Source organism: Malaya genurostris, chromosome 3, assembly GCF_030247185.1.
Source record: "Malaya genurostris strain Urasoe2022 chromosome 3, Malgen_1.1, whole genome shotgun sequence".
NCBI lineage: Eukaryota > Metazoa > Arthropoda > Insecta > Diptera > Culicidae > Malaya > Malaya genurostris.
The window spans coordinates 291,447,552-291,468,704 of record NC_080572.1 but is presented as its reverse complement, the minus strand read 5'-3'; the positions used below and the strand labels follow the sequence as shown (position 1 = coordinate 291,468,704).

The window sequence follows — 21,153 nt, the reverse complement described above, 5'->3', positions numbered from 1 at the left end:
GCTGTCTTAATACCGCATTAGTATGTGCTTTTCGGTTACCTGGGTATTCTTTAATGTTTTTAGCTTTTGCCTAACAATTACTCAAAAACTTCTCTTGACTGTACATAACTAATTTCTTACTTTTACGTTACGTTTCGTGTTCGACTTATGTAAATACATGGCAGTTCGGTGCAAAATGTGTTTCGCAAATAGCATTAGGATTTTTAGTGTCAATAGGATCGTAGTAGGCTAGCCATGCATTGATTCTGTACGCTATGAATCGACTGCGAAGTGTGTTGAAATAGTGGTTTATGCTGAACCGTTAGGTGGCGTTAGTAGTTCAACATAAACTGCTAATGCACTGATGAAGTGAAGACGAAATGTAAAAAATAACAAAACTCCTCGATAGGTTGCAATCCAAAGAAGCAGCTCTTCCAATCGTGCTAAAATTTTACAGCGTCTTTATGTGATTTGACGAATGCTACAAGGCGGAATTCTTTCATGCAGAGTTTCAAGTTCGTATACTCTTTCATAACGTTAGTTAGAGCAATTTTCTGCTGATGCAAATTGCGTGCCAAATCAGAAATTTGTTAACGAACTCAACACCACAATACTTATTGAGGGAATTCCACTAACGGATTTATTTCAGGACACTCTACATGGTATCGAAAAACATGATCTGGAACTCCTTTCGTCAGTTGATGATGCCCTCATCCACTGACCCAGCCCACAATGACACTGAAAAAAAAATTATTCCACAATCCCAGCAAACCATGACAGTTTTGTCACTGTGTACTTTGACAAGATGATTTCCACTCGAAAGATTCTGCGTAGACGTCTGGAATGTCGCATGTGCTGAAATGGAAATTGTCTGGTGCGGATTAGTATCATAAAACATCTGACTGGAAAAGCTTACATCTACAAAGCGAATGAAAGAAACATTAGCATTCATACGGTATGCCCAGAGTCGTTTATTGTCACGTCAAGCAACGAAGATCGATTCCATTTCACAGTGCTATCGGGGTCCGTGTGGGAATGGTTTATCACGTTTGCTGGTAGGTAGCATCTGTTGTTATCTTTCGGTTCAGTGTCGCTTTGTCTCTTTGTCAATGCGAGTATCAACCAACAACGAATTAAACATTCCGACAAGTGGAACAATAAATTATTTTAGATTCTGTAAACTTTTCCTGGACCGTCGGACGTATCAATCGATTTTTTTTAAATAATATTTGCAGATCCTTTTTCTCAATTAGCTGAAAACTCTTCCCATAAAAGAACTCACATTATCGAGTAAACAAAGCACTTAGCCATCAATCCCAGCGTAACAGCGATTTTTTTTGGTCATAAAAAAACTGCGCTCACGGTGGTATCCCACGCAATGTTTTCCTCCCGTATCACCGACTAGAACAACCAATAAACAATTTGTAATTGAGTCATAAATAATGTTTGCTCCATTGAAAGCACGGTTCCCGGGTTGCTGCGATAGGCAAAAATAAAATTAACCGATTAATTCAGTGCATGCCTGGAGGGAACGGATCATACGGTTTCCCCCCTCCAAGTAATCAACGTTTGTATCCTGAAGTGATATTAATTCAATTTTTCTTTTTTTTCTCCCTCTACTCTACTCTACAGAAAAATAAGGAATTAATGAACGACATAATTTCCAACTGCAAATTGAAAAATGGTAAGTACCTGTAGTAAGCGAAAACGGATAAACTTTTATGACATTAGACAAGTGACAGGAGCATGCGGTGTCGCCTAGGATACACAGTTGTTTGCTCTATCTATAGTGACGCTTATAACGATACGGTCATAGCAATCGGTGATTTGATCGGTGTAAAATCCGGACAACTGTAATGTAGCCGTTGGATAGCTAGCTGTCAATTAACTGTTTAAGGTGTCTCTGTTCATTCATGTTGACATGAACATGCTAATATTGGAAAACAATCACTTTGGAATTCCTAATTCAAGGTGAAAGTGCGCAAAATAGAGTACTTATTGTATTAAGGTTTTACCACCAATACATACTTATCAGTACGCAAAACAGACTAGCAAACTGATGAATTGAAAAAAAGGACATGGTATTGCCATTAAAGTACCCCAGCGATGGGACTCGAACCCCCTTATCTTCTTCCTCACAAGGAAATCATTTTTCCAACAGTAGAAAAAAGTGATAAAATTTCTTAACGATGTTCACAAAAACTATATACTAATATACCATAACAACTAGTGTACAAATATATTCCGAGTTGTCAGTAGCCTTTCCCTTGAAGAATAGAGATTATTATGAGAAACAAAATTTTTAGATTGTAGTTTATTTTTTACGTAATTGATGAAATTCTCCGGGAAGGAAGATGCAATTTCAATAGCCAGATTTCATAGTATTTGTCCGGCGAACGACCACAATTAGGTTAAAACCAGGTATAAATAAACGGTATAAAAAAAGAGTATTTCTCCCGGGTTTTGGTGGCATTGAAACCTACAAAGTCGCTGTTTGAGCTGTCTTCCGTGGAAGGCTCTTCACCATAAGTACAATTTGAATGCTTGAAGAGCTGACATGATATCACAAACATAATTATATCGAACGATTAAAAGTTTCACACGAATGGAAAATCAAACATGAAATTTTGTCACGTACGAGAGAAGCATAGCATGCTACGATGGGACCGCGGTATGCGAGTATCTTTTCGTTCGTTAACAAAAGTACTCACATATGGGTTCCATCTTGTTGCTTAATAAATTTTATATAAACAAATGACAAAAAAATGCAATATTTATTTCAAATGCAAAGTTTGTAATATAATCTATGTATGTATTTCAATATTATCACGGATCAATCATCAGAGTAATCGAAAAAAGCGATTTATGACTGAAATATCCCTGGTAACCAGTAAGCACAAAAAATGGCAGTAGCATAGCCTTTTATGAGCCCCAAAAATTCTTATAGCTGTATATCTGCACTTTGAAAGCTAATCTGTTATAAATCAATCAGAATTCCGCTTTCAGAATGCACACCAGCCGTAATTAAGCATAGTTTATGAATAGCCGTATATATTGCCAAAATCGACCCTAATTCAGTCTCAAAAGCGATTGAAATTGCCAACTAGTGATTATTTGTTGACATAATACGACAATAATATGTGCTTATTGGTTACCTGGGATGTATGTATCTTTTTTTTCAACTTGTTTAATTTTTATATGGGACTGATATGCAAGCATGGGCAGTATACTTATGAACAAATAGGAACTACTCAATTGCTGTGTGAAATCTTTTATTTTGCTATAATGGGGACAGAAGTTTTCTTGCGAATTTGGCAATAAAAAAAAACACACACACACCGCACTACAAGTCTATACTTTTTCTATTCTGCTTTGCCAACGACAATGATTTGAGATTTTGCTTTTTTTCATTTTTTTTTTCCTAAACCGATAAAAAATCTGTGTCCGATAAAAAGCTTTATTTCTACCGATCTCTAACAATATTTTCTACAGCTTTTTCTCAGATACCATATTCCTACAACTAGTAGTTTCCAAAACTAGTTGGAAGATGAGGTCAGTTTAGCTAGAATTGATTCAATCGGGGCGAACTTATTACTATACTGTTTTTTTTTTGTTTCTTAGATAACCTTGATATTATGACACGTATCATTGAGATGATGACGGAAACATACACCAGACTGCAAGCCGAAGCTAGCTGGATCCGATCGGATATAACACATGGGCTGAAAAGTCCCAGGCCTAACAAAGAGAACACGATTTTTTAATGCAAAACTAACTTTATTCATCAACGTGAACTCCATCAAGAGTAACGCAATCATTCCAGCGCCGCTCTAACATTTTAATACCACTTTTGTAGAACGATTTATCTTTTGCCTCAAAATAGGTCTCAGTTTCAGCGATAACTTCTTCATTCGTTCAAAATTTCTTACCGGCGAGCATTTTTTCAGGTCTGCGAACAGCCAGTAGTCACTGGGAACCAAATCTGGTGAATAAGGTGAATGTGGGAGCAATTCGAAGTTCAATTCATGTAGTTTTGCCATTGTTTTGATTGACTTGTGACACGGTGCGTTGTCTTGATGAAACAAATTTTATTTCTTTATCATATGCGGTCGTTTCTTTGCCATTTCAATATACCGAGTCCATAACCTCTCCAGACGATTGTTGTGCTTTCGAGCGCTTTGGACGAGCTTTGCCAGTTGCTGTCCACTCAGATGACGATCGTTTTGATGCCGGAGTGAAGGGATGAATCCATTTTTCATCCATTGTCAAATATCGATGCAAAAATTCCGATTTGTTACGTTTAAACATGGCCAAACACTGCTCAGAATCATCAACACGTTCTCGTTTTTAGTCAAGAGTGAGCAAACGCGGCACCCACTTTGAACAGAGCTTTCTCATAGCCGAATGCTCATGTTTTATTGTTGTTTCTGATGGAGCGGAGTTTCCATGACACTTTTCAAGTCATTGCTTTGCGAGAATGGTATTTTTTCCCATCTGGGGGCAGTGTAAAATTAAAGCACGAAATTGTTTTTGATTCATTGTTCTGAAATTAACAAAAGTAGCGTCACGCTTACAGTCTGTTACATAAGTGGTCACTGTGGTGAGAAAATGAAAAAAAGTCAACATGAAAATACTTTGGAATATTGTTTCACTCGATCAGAAACTTGCCTGCAAATACATTAATAGCATGTCCAATCCCCTTCAGCGTTAATAATGGCTTGACACCTTCGAGGCATACTTTGAGCGAGATTTTGCGCGTATTCTTCTGAAAACGACCTCCGAATTTGTGAATTCGGCGAACAAGCTGTTTCAAATTGTGTGGTCGGTTTTTTCCAAGCTTTATCTTCAAACGTTCTCAATTGGATAGGCATCGGACGACTGAGAGAGGACAAATCCAAGGTCTCGACGCCATTTTACTCTTTTGCCTGTTCAAGACGTTTTGCACATGTTTTTCACTCAACATCGGTTCTTGCAAAGCACTTTAAAATTTCAAATTATTTGCGAACAGTTCCGTACGATATATTTAAACCTTTTTTGGTCAATTTTGAAGCACGCGTAAATTTAATGTCGGATTTTTCAAAAACAAATCACTTTTTCGTCTTTTTTTGACAATAAACCGATAGAACCACGATTTGAGAAGTCGTCGACATTTTTCACCTCTTTAAAATGATTCACCCACTTACTCACAAACTGTCTCGACTTTTTCATGTATTTCGCAGCGGCAGCTTGGGTCATTTTGGGACCTTTCGGGTGCGAGCACAAAAAAAACTGTTTCGAAGCGAGTAGCGTACGCAGTACTAACGCCATCTATGAATTAAGTCCGGGACTTTTCAGCCCATGTTTTATTTCTGATGACATAGAGAAAGAATCATGTTGTTGCGTTTTGTACCACTCAATATATTTACGATTGATTCCTACCCATTTTTCCACAGGGTAAATTTTGAAAAGGCACCCCATAGTAAAGTAAGACGTATTCACGGCAATAGTTCTGTAAACGCTTCACTCGAATATCGCGCGTTTCCTAGTTTCTAAAACAAGATAGGAACAAACTTCTAAAAAAAAACAAACCAAACACACAAAGTCCTCATTTGGCACCATCTGACTTTCAGCCCGAGTTTGGAACTATTTAAATTAGCGTTGGTAGATGTGATTAGTTGAGCTAGAACTGATTCAATCGGTGCGATCTTATTACTATCTGTTTTTACCTTTCTCATATAGAAAGGCTATGCAATCACTGTGAAAATCGACTTTTTAACCGAGGCCCGGAGGGACGAATGTCATATACCAATCGACTCAGTTCGACGAACTGAACAAATGTCTGTGTATGTGTGTGTATTTAACAAAAATATGCACTTTTCTCAGAGATGGCTAAACCGATTTTCACAAACAAAGATTCAAATGAAAGGTCTCATAGTCCCATAGCATGCTGTTGAATTTCATACCGATCCGACTTCCGGTTCCGGAGATATGTACCAAAAAAATGAAAAAAATATGCTCACTTTTTTCAGAGATGACTAAACCGATTTTCTCAAACTAAAATCCAAATGAAAGGTATTATGGTCCCATAGCTTGCTATTGAATGTAATTTGAATGTGACTTCCGGTTCCGGAGTTATATGGTAATATGTGAAAATTTGAGATAAAGTTTACACTCTATTATCTCTGGAACAACTCAACCGATTTTCGCAAACTAAGATTCAAATGAAAGGTCTTATAATATCCTAAAAATTTGTTGAACATTTTATCAGGATCCGACTTCCGGTTTCGGAACTAAAGCGTGATAAGTGGAAAATAACCAATTTTATTAGTATTTTTCCACGAACGATGGTTAAAAACAGATACAAATCCCATAAAACTGTCCGATAAATTCTTATAGTTTGCAGAGCTTGTAAGTTTGTGGGTATGAAAACTTAACTCGGCACTACAGGTCCCCGCTTTTCCTGTTCCGAGGGCACCGAAAGTGGAGAAGAAAAACTCCTAAAACTAAATTCACTTCGATTTCTCTGCGATGCTTGAACCGATTTCCACAAATCTTGATTTGAATTGAAGTTCATACTGTCTTTAAAGCTACTAGGAAATTTCATCCGGATCCGACTTCCGGTTCCGCAGTTGCAAGGCGATGAGTGTCAAAGTTTTCAAATCGCCATATAGAGTGACAATATGTACAACACCGAAAGAAGAAGAAAACACAAAACGAACAAGGCGTGCTTTGTTCTATTTCGTACACGTTGTGTAGTGACGTCAATAATAATGATAATAATAATAGTAATAATAATAATAATAATAATAATAATAATAATAATAATAATAATAATAATCCTACTACATGTTTTATGCTGCTGATTCATGCTGTTTAGTTTGACTTACATATGCAGAAGTAACAGAAACGAAGGTTCGTTCCGTTTGTTAGATTTCGCTTAATTGGTTTAATCGAAACAGAGAATGAGATAGTAAGTATAGGTTTAACTACGTTCAAAACTGTTCCAATTTGTAAGTCATATTTGTTGGTAGCAAACGAACCAACTTCGGCTATTCCGTTCATCTGAATCCAGATTCAGAAAAATTGGAAATAGTGATCAAAAACTGTAAAGAGGATCTCACTCACTTGTCTTGGAGATGGCTAAATCGATTTTCACAAACTTATATTTTCAAAAGGAAAGTCTTACAGTTTCATACGGAATTCCCTAATTTGTTATGGATACTGCTTTCGGTTCCGGAACTACAGGTTAAACAGGATTCATGGAGTTTGTGAGATTAGGTCCGAACAAATTTTCCTATTTCTATTCAATAAACAGTTGTTTTTGCGAATTTCACGGATATATTTTTGATGTAATGAGTAATATGAGAAAGGCATCATTACACCACTAGGTGGAATAAAATAGGTTTTTTTTTGTTTCTCAAATAACCGTCATAACATATTATGACACGTATCATTGAGATGATGACGGAAACATACACCGGACTGCAAGCCGAAGCTAGTGGGACCGGTTTGGATGTAAAAGCATCGGAAAAAATACATAGGAGGAAGAGGCTCTAAAGAAGAAAACGCTCCATCTTCCATCACCAATATCGATAAATGGTGACCTTACATCGAGGTGGTTTACGAATTCTTGTATTAGAGTTTGTATTACACTAGCAAAGAATTTTTTTTTTGAGAAAACTTTTTTATTCTTTTGAAAAAAAAAATTGTCAAGGCGTTCAAAATTGGCTTCCGTTTCTGCAATAACCTCAGCATTCGATGAAAAACTTCTTTCCGTGGAGAAAGTTTTTCAGATTTGGAAATATGTTAAATAATAGACTCTGGGGGCTAGGTCTGGAGAATACGGGGGATGGTTGCTGCTATTTCAGGACACGGAATTCGTTTTTTTTTCATAGCTCGATGAAAACTAGAACTCGTCTGACGCGATCTGCTGTTATTCAAATTCACTAGTTGATAGCTTGTCATGAAATTTGGTATTGGCTTGTTCTTAAAAAAAAATCTACACGGTTCGAACCGATTTACTGTGAGAGGCCCGGGACTTTTCATTCCTTGTAGTATTTTAGGAGAAACTCGTACGTCTTTTGGACATTGAAACCCATTTGTTCGATAAGCAAGTGTTGTAACATATCTATGGCAAAGTATAGATGGGATGAAACGATGAAACGCGAAAAAAGGTATTACAACCAGAATGAGATTTTTCAAGATAACTTGCACGATTCGACGAATAGAACCAGGAAAACTGTGGCATCGACAATTACCAAAATCACGACTAATGAATTTGTCTTCAACAGAAATGTACAAATAATTCATTTTGCGTTCGCTAAAATTCAATTACGAGGCTTCCCATCTGGATTCTGGTGAAATGCTGCACTCACGATTCAATTTAATTTCATCATTACACTTTCACGGTGCACTCACAAATCGAACTCGACTGCAGCAGGTGAAAATTTCAATTTAACGCTGCAGTAAATAAATTTCATCCCCGTAGCCACTCCGTAGGGTACTTCTGCTATTGTGGGACTTACAAACTCCTGTATGGAAAGGACCGATCGAAGCTGCACCTCTCCTTCAGCCTCCGATTTCGGATCGATTGTTAACTGCGGGTGACCAAAGGTTTCCTTGTTCGCCATTATCCCCTTGGCTGGCTTCAAACCAGTTGCATTCGCTCCGGAACGCGGTTGCATTAGGAGTTATTTGGTATTAATTCAGCTTACTGTGGTGTTCAAGAGGAGTCTGGGGTGAATTGGGCATCTTTGAGTAAGTGAAGCTTAGATTTAAAACTTCGAAATAGTAGAACAAATGGTACGAATGAAATATATTGGTGATTGTCGAGCCCAGTTCAACCCCCATCTACCCGGGAACAAGGCTTCGAATACCTGCGCTTGCATCGTTATCCGGGCTTGTGTTTGATACATACATTTAGTATCCGGTTGTGAATGTCCCGATGGAACGGATCGTAGTTGCAAAAGCGTGTTTGTTTGTTGCGCTCTTCATTCCAAGTGATGTGGCAGCCACAGCCGCCATAATACGGGAAGCAAAGGCCCATTGCCAGTCGGCAGGACGGACCGCATCCAGTCCGATCGAATGGTGAACCAATTTATTCAACTGGTGAAAGACCGAGTCGAAATTGCAGGAAAAGCCTTGCACTAAGCCGTGGTAAATTGTTTAAATACAACCTGAGCGTTCGACGGGAATACGTCCGACTCCCGAGTGTTACCAATCGGCTTACGGTGATTGCAAAGCGTTAGATGGAAATCGTTTCCCGAATGGGGAAAGTTAGGAACGATGGGAGTGAGCTTCGGTCGACAGTTGTTCGTTCGTTTGATGTAGTATTCTTGGAAATTAAGATTTTTTATTACAAAATTGAGATTTTGTTTCGGAATTTTCAAATTTCAGCTAGTTTTGACTAACAACATCAATTTAGGTCAGTGATTCCCAAACTGGTCCCTTGAGCATAATGAAAACCGGATGAAATTGAAGTTATTCCTTCACGAATTTTCGAACATTTGATCGAACGCTCTTCATCAAGTTCCGGACTAGTGCTGCATCGCATTTTTTGGACGCTTGAGCCCAAATTTTTATCAACCACTGCATGTTCCCAGCTACCTTACCAGTCTTCTTGAAGACCCTCTTCACGAGTGCTCAGTAACGTTCGATGGGTCGAAGCTGAGGGCAATTTGGTGGACAGATATTTTTTCTCAACGAAATTTATACCCTTTTCCGCAAACCAGTTGAGAGTGGTTTTGACATAGTGAGCTGACGCTAAATCCGACCAAAACAGTGGAGGTGTACTATGCTTCTTTTATAAAGGCAGCAATCTCTTCTGGAGACACTCAGATCGATAGATTTCTGCATTTATAGTTCCGGTAGTGTGAAAAATGGTTGACTTCAAACCTTGCTTGCCATACCAGTACCTTTCGACCGAATTTCTCCACTTGAATCGACCTGTCCGAATCGCTCACAGCCTCTCCAACGACGACAGTAAAGTATTGTGGACCTGGAAGGGAAAACCTTTACATAAGTCTCATCGTCCATCAAAACGCATGCATCCGGACACTGATTTTTTGGGCAAATCACGTATTGACATTGATTTGTTCTTCATGATTAGAGATACCACTTTCTGTTCCAGTTTCGGGTTGGAAGATCCGGGTTTTCTGCCTCTCCCTGGTAGCTCATCCAAACAATAGTGTTCCTCAAACTTATTCATGATGGTTTTAACACTGACATGATGAATTCCAAACCGCTTCGCCAATTTTCGCATTGTAATATCCTTCTCACTTAACCATGTGTCCAGAACCTTATTTTTCACTTCCTTTTTAATACGCGACATTTTGAAAACGCAGAATTTCAACCGCACAAACGAAAGCTGACAGCCAAACGCACAGCATGCTGTGATCTGAGCATAAAAAACCATCACCAATACATGCGTACAACACAAATGGATAGCTTATTTTCAATACACACCTTACCAACCATGAAGAATGACTGATGGAAACGAAATTGTGACGGGCCTCAACTTGCAAACTTCGTCAATCCGAGGAAACGTTTTGTCAACTGAACTAATCTGGAATTTTATCAGGAAAACGATAAACGATGCTTCATATCTGCCTTCTGAAATTTTACACGTGGAACACACTTTTACATATTTTCCCTCGAAAAACATGTTTTTTCAAGAAATTGATATAAAAATGATAAAAACTTTATTATGACACTAAAAATGTACTGATTTTGAGAATGTAATTCAAGAGCTCGTTTTACGATTCTCTTCAAAACGTATATTTTCTTGAGCAACTCAACTTTGGCGATTTGTGAGGTTTCTGTAAACTATGCGTTGTACAATTTCACTAATTTATCTTTGACGTTTTGTCATTTTATATTAGTTAATAAAGACTTTAACTTAGACTTGATCCGAAAGTTAGTTAATTTTTGTATATGGAACAGTAGAGATGACTTTGACAGAACAATTTTCACAAATTCGAGGAAATATTAAAACTGGGCAATCGATCAAAAAAGTTTGGGAACTTCTGATTTTGGCCATGGCAAACTTTTTTTAAAGCTTTTTTCTTCTTTGTCGGGTTCTTTCAGTTGCGGAATGGCAAAAATAACCCTTTCGAATGTCGATGCAAAGAACGAGGGGAATTTAAAGGAATGAATTCATTTCGATTTGCAAGTTTTGATGGATGGCTACTAACCACAAATCGATTTGTACTAGAAATAAAATGAAAATACTGGAAATAAAATGAAACTCACATAGATCGGTTTTCCAAAATATAGAAGCTTGTATAGTTCAAACGGCTATTAGTAAAATTTTAGCCAGTAAAACAGGCTATGAGTGTTAAAAATTCAGTCGCACAAAGTGCGTGTGGTAATTGAGGACAAAATGTTAAAAAAAATTATTTGTTCATAATGTTCATAAATATTTACTTGTTTTTACGTAGCTCAACGATGACATCCAATATTAGACCTTCGCGTTTCACACATCCTACCTGAATTCGATTCCAATTCCAATGATAACGATTCAAATTTTATCGGGCCACGTTGGTTATTGTTACTGTATAATAGCAGCCTTCACCGATGGAACAATGTAATGAGATTGTTCACTCACTGGTCTCCCACTTAACTAAGTCAGTCCCAGTTACCACAGTATCTGAATTCGGAAACACTAGGATTAGTAGCTTGAATAAAAAAAACTGTACTCGAAAAAAAGGCAACAGACAAACAAAAAATTATAAAAACTCGTTTTAGGTCGGATTTTTCTTCTTTGCACATCACAAAAACATCACCGCTTTTGCGTAATGGCACGATGCTAAGTCATTCAAAAATAACACATGGATCAATAAGTCCCGAGACTAAAGCAGAGATGGCGCTCGTAGTAAACCAGTAACCACGTCTTTCTAGAGTACTAAACTTAACTTGAAACGGGTCAAAATTTTAAGTCGATCCGACCAGAAACAGCTGAGTTATCGAGGTTGGAGTAAAGTCGTTTTGTAGTTTGTTTAAAAAATGGAAAAAAACAGAGTTTCGTGTTTTGATAAAACATTGTTTTTAATGGGTAAAAACACCGTGCAAGCGAAACTATGGATTGAAAAATGTTATCCGGACTCTTGTCCATCAAAAGCAACGATTTGTCGGTGTGGAAGCCGTTACACCGGAAAATGTGAGTGAAGTGACAAACATTATAATGAAAGATCGTAAAGTGAAGCTCCGTGAGATTGCTGAGATGACACAAATATCATATGGAAGTGTATTTACTATCCTTCATGAAAAATTGAGCATGAGAAAGGTTTTTTCCAAGTGGGTGTCGCGATTGCTGAAATGCACCCTGCCACAAGTCGATGAAAACAATGGCGAAATTGAACGAATTGGGCTTTGATCTGCTTCCACACCCCCCATACTCGCCAGATTTAGCCCCCAGTGACTACTGGCTCTTTGCTGATCTTAAAAAAATGCTCCAGGGAAAAAGATTTGGCTCAAATGAGGAGGTCATCGCTGAAACTGAAGCTTATTTTGAAGCGAAAAATAATTTTTTTTATAAACATGATATTGAAAAATTGGAAAAACGTTGGAACCATTGTATCACCCTAAAAGGTGATTATGTTGATGAGTACAAAAAAATTTGCAAAAAAAATGTTGTTTCCATCCCAGGACTTTTTGATACATGTGTTAGAGTGTCACCTTCTTGACACCAAAGGAAGAGCAACAGGCGTTTCTAAAGTTATTCTTTTTCTATTACAATTTGGAAACTGTTGACATGGGAACTTTCATGTTGTCTGCAGCACCCATGAATGTTGCGCGTATCACATCCTGGCCGTCACCCGACCGATACCCTACATCAAAACATCTTCTCTGTCCATCAAACACTAGTCTTCTCGCTTTATACCTATTTTTCCGCTCAAGCACTGAGTAGGAGAGTGTGTTTAAAATCGCCTTGAAAACTGTGTCACCTGTGACAGTCATGATTGAGCGCTGAATGAATACAGCGGTGACTGTCATGGTTGTGTTGGGCGATTAATGTAACGAAAGAAAAAGCGTCATCAACAGGGTAAGCTGCATTCAGTTTTCAAGGCGAATTTCATTTGTGGTAAAAAAAAAAATTTCACGAAGAAATTCATAATGTTTTCCATGGCGACATTCCATTCATCTTAATACTGTTCTATGAAATCGTCAAACGTGAAATTGCTGCTGTGGAGGCGTAGTTGTCAAAGAATGCAAAAAGACAATTTTTGAAAAGCTTTGAAAAACTTCCATTTAAATAAAAAGAGGGTAATCAATATTGATAGAAAATTTGCGCATTTTCAAGTTTCGTAATACCAAAATTGATCAGTTTTTGCAATGACTGAACGGAAACATATATTGGAGAAGCCAAATGTATGAAAAACTAACAGAAAAGATGATTTATTGGAAAAAGGTACGCTCAGAGACAGGACTTGAACCTGCGTTCTTATGCATTCCGTGCATACGCGCTACCATTTCGCCACTCTGCATCTTGTTTTAGTCACTCTAAAACGCCAGTCAGGCATGGTAGAACGTACATCGAACATGGTCTACATCCTGGCCGTCACCCGACCGATACCTTACATACAAACATCTTCTCTGTCCATCAAACACTAGTCTTCTCGCTTTATACCTATTTTTCCGCTCAAGCACTGAGTAGGAGAGTGTGTTTAAAATCGCTTGTCACCATCTTTAATAGTGCCAGTCGCTGGCTGGACAATATTTGATGAGAAGGGAAGCTATCAGCTAGACTATCGAGTGATCTCGACGTTTCATACAATTAGAAGACAAGACACAATTTTCAGTTTTCATTTTATCGTTCGGGTGACAATTTTCATGTTAGGGTGGCTCCGAAAATTGATTTTTCGAGTCGAGCGGAAAACTGATTTCATTTTAGTTCTCGGAACCGATTTTTAAATTTTAGGATACGAAAATATTCAGCGCTCTCTATCCACAAGCCCAGTTTGGCGGTACAATGCATGAGGCGCTGGTCTACCAAGTAAGTTTGCGTATGTTCGAACCCCGACCAGGAAGGATTCCTAGTATCAGTAGTATACTAACACTAACCATGCAATGATTCTGTACGCTAAAAACCGGCTGCGAAATCTATTGAGAAACAGAAAGGTCAAATTCCACTAAAGGAATGTAATACCAAGACTTTCAGAACAAATTGGCTCAATTGTCACGTTCCCCTAGTTATTTGGAGATTTGTGACCATTTTTTCTCTGGGAAGTATAGGCTGATTTATCCAGCAGATCCAAAAATTCAAAAAACCGGTTCAATTGTCACCGAGATTTTAAAAAATCTGTTTTCCAAAAAATCGCAAAAAGTTGATAAAATATTAAATTGGATCAGTGGTTCAAAAGTTGGGATTTTTAAACGAACATCGTCAAAGTCAGTTTCTTTTTGTTTTTTTTTCAAGTGATCAGAGCTGTAATACTTCATTCAATTCAATTGAAATCGAATGTGTGCACACACCAGAGCTTAAAATGGTCACGCATTCTCCAAGAAAGAAACCATTCCAACAGTCTCATTTTAAATGTTTTACTGTCTCATTCGTAAATGACCGACACCAGAACAAACGAAGAGAGACGAAGCATTTTCGTTTCTCATCGAAAAAATGAGAGAGTATAATTGCTAACGTCACTCTTTCCTCTACGGCAAGACGAAACCAAACTAACGTCTTCAGAGAGCATCAGCAGAACTTCAATTCTTTCATCGATGTATTGTAAATCTGTGACGCTTGGCTATAAGAAGTGACAAAAATATGGTAAATCAAACTAATTACATCCCAGAACCTCTTTGGAAACCAAAACTACTACAAACTCGAGCACCAAGAGGTAACAATTATTGTGAAACCTTTTTCTGTCATTTTCAATTCTCACAGCTTCGGTTGAATATCGACACTGCATACTATGGGGTTTTCACTGAAAACTGCAAATGAATGAAAAAACACAATTTTGAAACTACTGTCCCGCTTATGTCATTGACTGAACATGAATTTCGTTCTCATAGTTTGCAAGCGAAGCTGAAAGTGACAGTAATTTCTTGTCATTTTCGTATATTTTGAGTCAATGAAATTGACTTTTAGTAGCTCCGGCACACACTGACGAGCACTCCACTGCAGTAAACTTTACATTCTAACACACACCCTTCGCAGTCACACCGAATGAGCATCATTCGTTTCCCTTTGTACCTAAGCTCAGTTTAACCACCGACAGTTTATCTCTTGAAATATCAAAATAACTCGTACAATTGAATGGGAGAGCAGCCTTTAAGTGAGGTTTATCTAAACATTTGAATGGGTTCAAGATGATGGATGAAAGGTTGATCAGTGATGATAACTGAAATATCAATTACAAAATAGACATAAATTAATTGTTCGCCCTTTCAGTTTTCATTTTTCAAACTTCGAAACACATCTCAATACATTTAAAACAGTCGAAATTATCGATTTTAACTTGCTGGTAATAATTGAAAACTCTAATGAGAACCACCACCGTCTATTTATCATTATGGTCGAAGAGAGTCTTGTGTTATCGAGTTGATGTTTATACCTATTCATTCGCACTTGCTCACTACCCACAGTGAAGACAAGAAAGACAATGAAACAGGTAGACTACTTGCCACTACAAACTGAGCAAGCAAAACTTAATGTGACTAGGTACGGTTATTCAATTGACGATGAGTTATGGGAGCTTCGGCAACAAAAGTAAAATGAGAAAGCCCAGTTTGATTTTTCGTTGTTTCGAATATTCGTAACGCTGTTTCAAAAATAATTCATCATTAAAATAAATAATTTGTGGTTCAAGATTCCAACTGGGAATTGTTAGACTGAAACTCTCTTCATTTCTGGAATATTTTAAATCAATTTTGAAATTATTCGAACCATATGCATTTTAAAAATGCTAGGATCAAGTAATTTTCTGTCTTTATTGACTGCCCTATTCATTCAATATACGTTCAACATGTTCTCAAAAAATGCATCTAGAAAATTCTGCATTCATTCAACGCTCGGTTATGACTGTCGTATGTGACATTTTTTCGTGTGATACCTGCGTGCGACATTCATGTGTTGAAAGTCGGGCAGTTTTTGTGGGATCTTAAGACCTTTTATTTGAATGTTAGATAGACAAAATTGGTGCAGCCATCAACTAGCAAAATGAGTGACATTATTTCAAATTCATTACATTTTTCATCTTGTAGTTCTGGAACCAGAACTCGGATCCTAATGAAATTCAGAAACGTTATAAAGGAGCACAGGACTGTTCATATGAGTCTAAGCTCAGCACACGACATTCAAAGCAAACATCTACAGTTTTAGCTACCAACCTAGAAATTTTTACTTAAAACTGTCACGTGAAAGGACCATTTCCAGTACTGGTCACACCCACAGATCGTCTGCCTTACCAAGTACTTTTTTGCAAATTTGTCGACCTTGTTCTTTCAGAACTTCTTCGTAACATCCATCTACTGCTTCCTGGTATGGGAATTGACCACCGTATTGTGTTTATTGATTGGATCGACCACTTTGTTACCTTGAGGACCTTAAATCCGGCCCGTTTCATTACCAGTTGGATGAAGCAAACGGACGAATTTACCTTCTCGAACAAATCGAATCGAAAGGTTTGGATTGATTAAATCGGTCTGCATGAACGATTTTAGCACAAAGGACACGGTTGAATAAGCGATTCGCAACTGTTTCGCAATCCATCTGTGGGACTGTCCTGGATTTTCCACGACCACGCTTATAAGTTTCTATCGAATCATTTCTTGCCATGTTGCAACCATTACACACAAAATTAGTTTTACTATGAATTTCGTAAATTTTCACCCATAAAATAAAAAGGTATAAAGTTTAAAGCATAGTCTTTATGCTGTTTGAGGAGTAATCTGGTGAAGAATGTTAATTGAATTTATCGTTTTTTTTTTCTAGAAATCCCTAATTTTTAGATGATTCTAATCTTTACTCATCTTTCAGATAAATTAAGGATGCTTCCGAATGAAAGGGCTAAAATGCCATAAAAAAATCCTGAATTTCATTCTGATACCTGTTCCGGTTTGGAAATTACAGTGTGATTAGTGAAAAAAAAATATTTGGATTGAAATTGTTTCATAAATAACCATGGAAATCTACAATTTAAATTTCAATTTTAATTCATATTTCGAATATTTCAAAAACATACAAAATCTCAAATCAGTAAATCGGTATTGTTAGAAATCAAACACCAAGATTAAATTAGATTTTAGCTAGCGTTAGCGAACATCCAAAAATAGAACCCATATTCCGATTTACAGTGAAATTCTATACGGGCTACACAGCAAAAAAAAACGAGGAAATCGCTTCCAGCAAATATCCTAGCTTCGGAGACAGTTCGATCGGTTTCAATGAAGGTAGATCCGTTTTTTTTTCACCGAAAACCTAAGTAAAACAACCACAAAAACAAAACACCTCGTTCAGGAGGGATTGATTTTGCTTTTTGCAAGTAAAATGAATATTTACATTGCATCCATCAGTTATCGTCTCCGAATTGGGCTGCAAATTTACCTACTCGATAGTCCCCGTTTATTTTTGGTTTCCTGCGAAAAAATTTAATCGTTTTTTTTTTTGCTCTTCCAATTTACTTCCCGTTCGAGCTCATGGCAGTTGATTTTTCTTCTCCCACAGGATTCGGACAGAGCATGCAGACCACCAGCATGGTTCAGTCCGGCATTCATCAGCAGTCATCACCGGCCAAAAAACAACTGAGCCCGGACCATCCCAACCCAGCCTTACCGATTACCGAGGTGAGTACTTTTCGATATTCCGGTCCGGTTGTGTTAGCAAAAAAAAATGGCAGGTAATTGATTTTCGTGGTTTCGAAGCTTTCCGAGTTGGATTCTTAATTCTCGGACCCAGAAAGAAGAAATGTTGCTCCTATGAGTAGCTAATGGATTTTTTCTTCTCATACTCAAATAAGTGAATTCTGATATGCCGAAATAAGTGAATTCTGATGAGCCGATTCCGATCTGTCTGTATCCTAGACGATTAGTTTTAAGGTGGTAGAATATAGAATTATTTGAATTAATTATTGCTGTATTTGAAATTCTGAATATTATTACTAGATGTTCTTAATTAATGTCTGTAAATATTACATAAATCCGCTAGATCCAGATCAATTGTCGAAGGGTTTCTCATCGAAGTTAAACTAGTTGGGCTGTTTGGAAATAAAACTGGTTAGAAATTAATAGTCTGATGCAGATTTGATCATTTTCTGTTATTTTTTTCACGAGAGATGCCAAGCATTTAGAACCCCATTAATTTCATTCTCTTATCCTTCACGACGTTTGTGTCGGACGGATGCTATGTTCTGCGGTTTACAAACTGACGTTATCTACACAGTCCTTTCCACTGCCTTTGACAAAATTAACCACGCCATTACAGTCGCTAGTTTGGATAGATTAAGCTTTGGTTCTAACGATTAGCATTCAACACAAATGATTATACTCAAAGAGTTTATCGCTCAATCTGGGATTCCACAGAGGAAGATCTTGGACCTCTGATCTTCATCCTGTACTTCAACGATGTAAATCTTTCTTTGTAATGTTCACGCTTACATTTCGCTGATGATCTCAAGTTATTCCAAATAGTTTTAAGCAATGAGGATGCAATTTTTCTTCAATGCCAACTTGAAATTGTTTTTCAAAGTGGTGTGAGATAAATCAAATGGTTTTTAACATTGACAAGTTCATACGCAAAAAAAGTCCCTATAAGGTACAACTACTGTCTTGGTCTCTATATTACTCACTCACTCCTGCACTCCTAAGTGAAATTTTTATTTTGAAATGAGGCTTACATTTTTTTTGTCGGGCATGACATTATAAATAATTGAATTTATGGATTCTGTCTCAATCAGAGCTTGAACATTTTTCTGTGAATTTCATTTGAACGAACGTGTTTGCAAACAAATTACCACAATTTAAACAGAGGCGATTCAGGCCTATTCCAAATTTTTGATCTAGATTCTCCAGTGCAATAGAGCAAAATTGGAATCGCCTTTTTACAATTTGATCGAAACTTGGAACACGTTTTCAGAATGGCAAACCATTTATTTTCGTACATTTACAGGACAGACCGATTGAACTCAAGAGCGATTTTAAAAAAGAGCGTAATTTGTTCAAAAATTGTGTCTAAGAAAAAAATATGGAAGATCGATTGGGCACTCCTAGAAAAAAATATACACTGTAAAAAAAGTTGAAAAAATAAAAAATCGAGTTATTTGACTTTAATGTCTAAAAATCTCGAAAACGGCTGTTTCTAGAAGTAAGTTCATTATGAGCAAATTTCTTTCTTTAAATCTGTAAAATTATGTTTTGGTGTCAAAATAACTATATTTTATAAAAAAAATCCTGAAGATTTGCAAATGTTGGTAAATTGATTTAACTGCAACTTCATCAATTTTCAATTCAATGCAAATTCGCAAAAAATGTGACCTAAGTTATGATTTTAAAAATGATGAATCGACCGTACAGATATTTTGCAATAATTATGGTTTCGGCTTAAACGGTTTCGACCACTGATTATGGTCCCTTGAAAAAGACCATCAACGGTCGAAACGTCGGGCAGTATATAACAGTCGTTCTTATTTAACAGACCGCTAAAGCCAAAACCATTATTATTGCAAAGTTATGATTTAAAATAAAATTATTTATAAAAATATTAGAGGCGACTTTTTTACATTTAATTTTTTCGGTTAATTTTCTTATTTTTGAAAAAGCATTCAATTTTTTTTTCGCAGTGCATATCTTTTTAAGTGATGCCAATCAATTTTCTACGACTTCTACTTGGACGCCATTTTTGTACAAATTACAGGTTCCGATTTATTACGGTTTTAAGAAAGTGCATGCAAAAATTCATACGCCCTTTTTCGAACATCAATCTTAAGTCGAATCGGTCTCTACATTCGTGCAAAATAAATTTTTTGTCATACTAAAAACTCTGCAATGTTTCAATCGTGCAACCGGCGGATGTGAATTCTGATTAATTTCAAGAATTACTCAATTTCATAGAGCTACTAGTATCGCCAAAAGTGCCGTCTGGTGAAGAATGTTTGCGGAAATTCCCCTAAAATGTATGTATAAGTTACCTGCGTCTTACCACAAGTGTCACGCCGACCTCAAAAGGAATAAAATATATACATTTTTTAACAATTTGAACCGTCAAACGAGTCAAACGATTTGAGCCCAACCCAATCCAAAATCGTGCCGTAGAAGATCCTATCACTTGTGCTATTGTCATGCAACAATACGGCTCCGGTGCAAACAGAATCAAACTCACATTCTGGCTCTTCCAAAAGTCCTGTGTTGAATGTACGCAACCAACTTTTGTCGTGAATATGACTGACTTTACAATGGAGCGTCTTTTTAAAATTAACCCTCTGAGAAAGTGAGTGAGTTTTCGATCGTTAATATCTCTTGTAATATCTAACGTATTAACATAATTTTTGTTACATGCCATCGGAAATATGATAGTCAATTTATGATAACATTTTTAGTTGTATGGCATAATCACAGATAATTCAAAATTAAAGTTTCCCCAAATGTCTAGAATTAACGAGTATCAAAGAAAAAAAAACTCATGAGGCCTTTCTCGTACCCGAGCCGAAAAAAATGGCTAACGCATTGAAACTGACTGTGTTTCACGGAAAAATAAAAACAAACTTAATTTTTATCGCTAAAAATATTAGTTTTTATCTACCACTCGTATCTAAACTAAATCATCTAAATTTCATCACGATAGATTTATGATAAAAGCCTTAAAGTCGAGATATTCGATGAACAAGTGAAGGTATGCCATTCCAGGAGTTGTAGTTTTTACCAGTTTTCCAACCGGAACAAAATACCACTCGAACCGTAAACTCAATGAATCATTTTACATTTTACATTTTTATTTTACAGAATATTCTCAACTAGATTTCAATGACATTGTCTGTTAGGTTTTTTCGATATCTATCACCGTTTCGGAGAAAATTTGAGATTTGAAGCGGGACAGTATTAAAAAAATTTACGTCTTCAATGTACTGCCCTCAGGCTTTAAAACTTGTTATATATCAGTTTTTACAATGACTGAGTGGAAAAATATATTGGAGAAGCCAAATGACTGAAAACCTTCAGAAAAGATGATTTTTTGGAAAAAGAGAGAGAGACTATTGTTTGACAAAC

The 21,153-nt window shown here is 36.9% G+C and overlaps 1 protein-coding gene across 5 annotated transcripts in view; it reads left to right on the top strand.

The window, feature by feature from the left end:
• The window catches only part of LOC131436797 (rap guanine nucleotide exchange factor 4), a 446,791-nt gene that overhangs the window by 281,130 nt on the left and 144,508 nt on the right, over positions 1 to 21,153 (top strand). For all 5 annotated transcript variants that reach the window (XM_058605717.1, XM_058605715.1, XM_058605718.1 and 2 more), the window contains 2 exons: positions 1,612 to 1,663; positions 17,621 to 17,739. In XM_058605717.1, the coding sequence (XP_058461700.1) occupies positions 1,612 to 1,663; positions 17,621 to 17,739 (171 nt within the window). The remainder of the gene's footprint in view (positions 1 to 1,611; positions 1,664 to 17,620; positions 17,740 to 21,153) is intronic.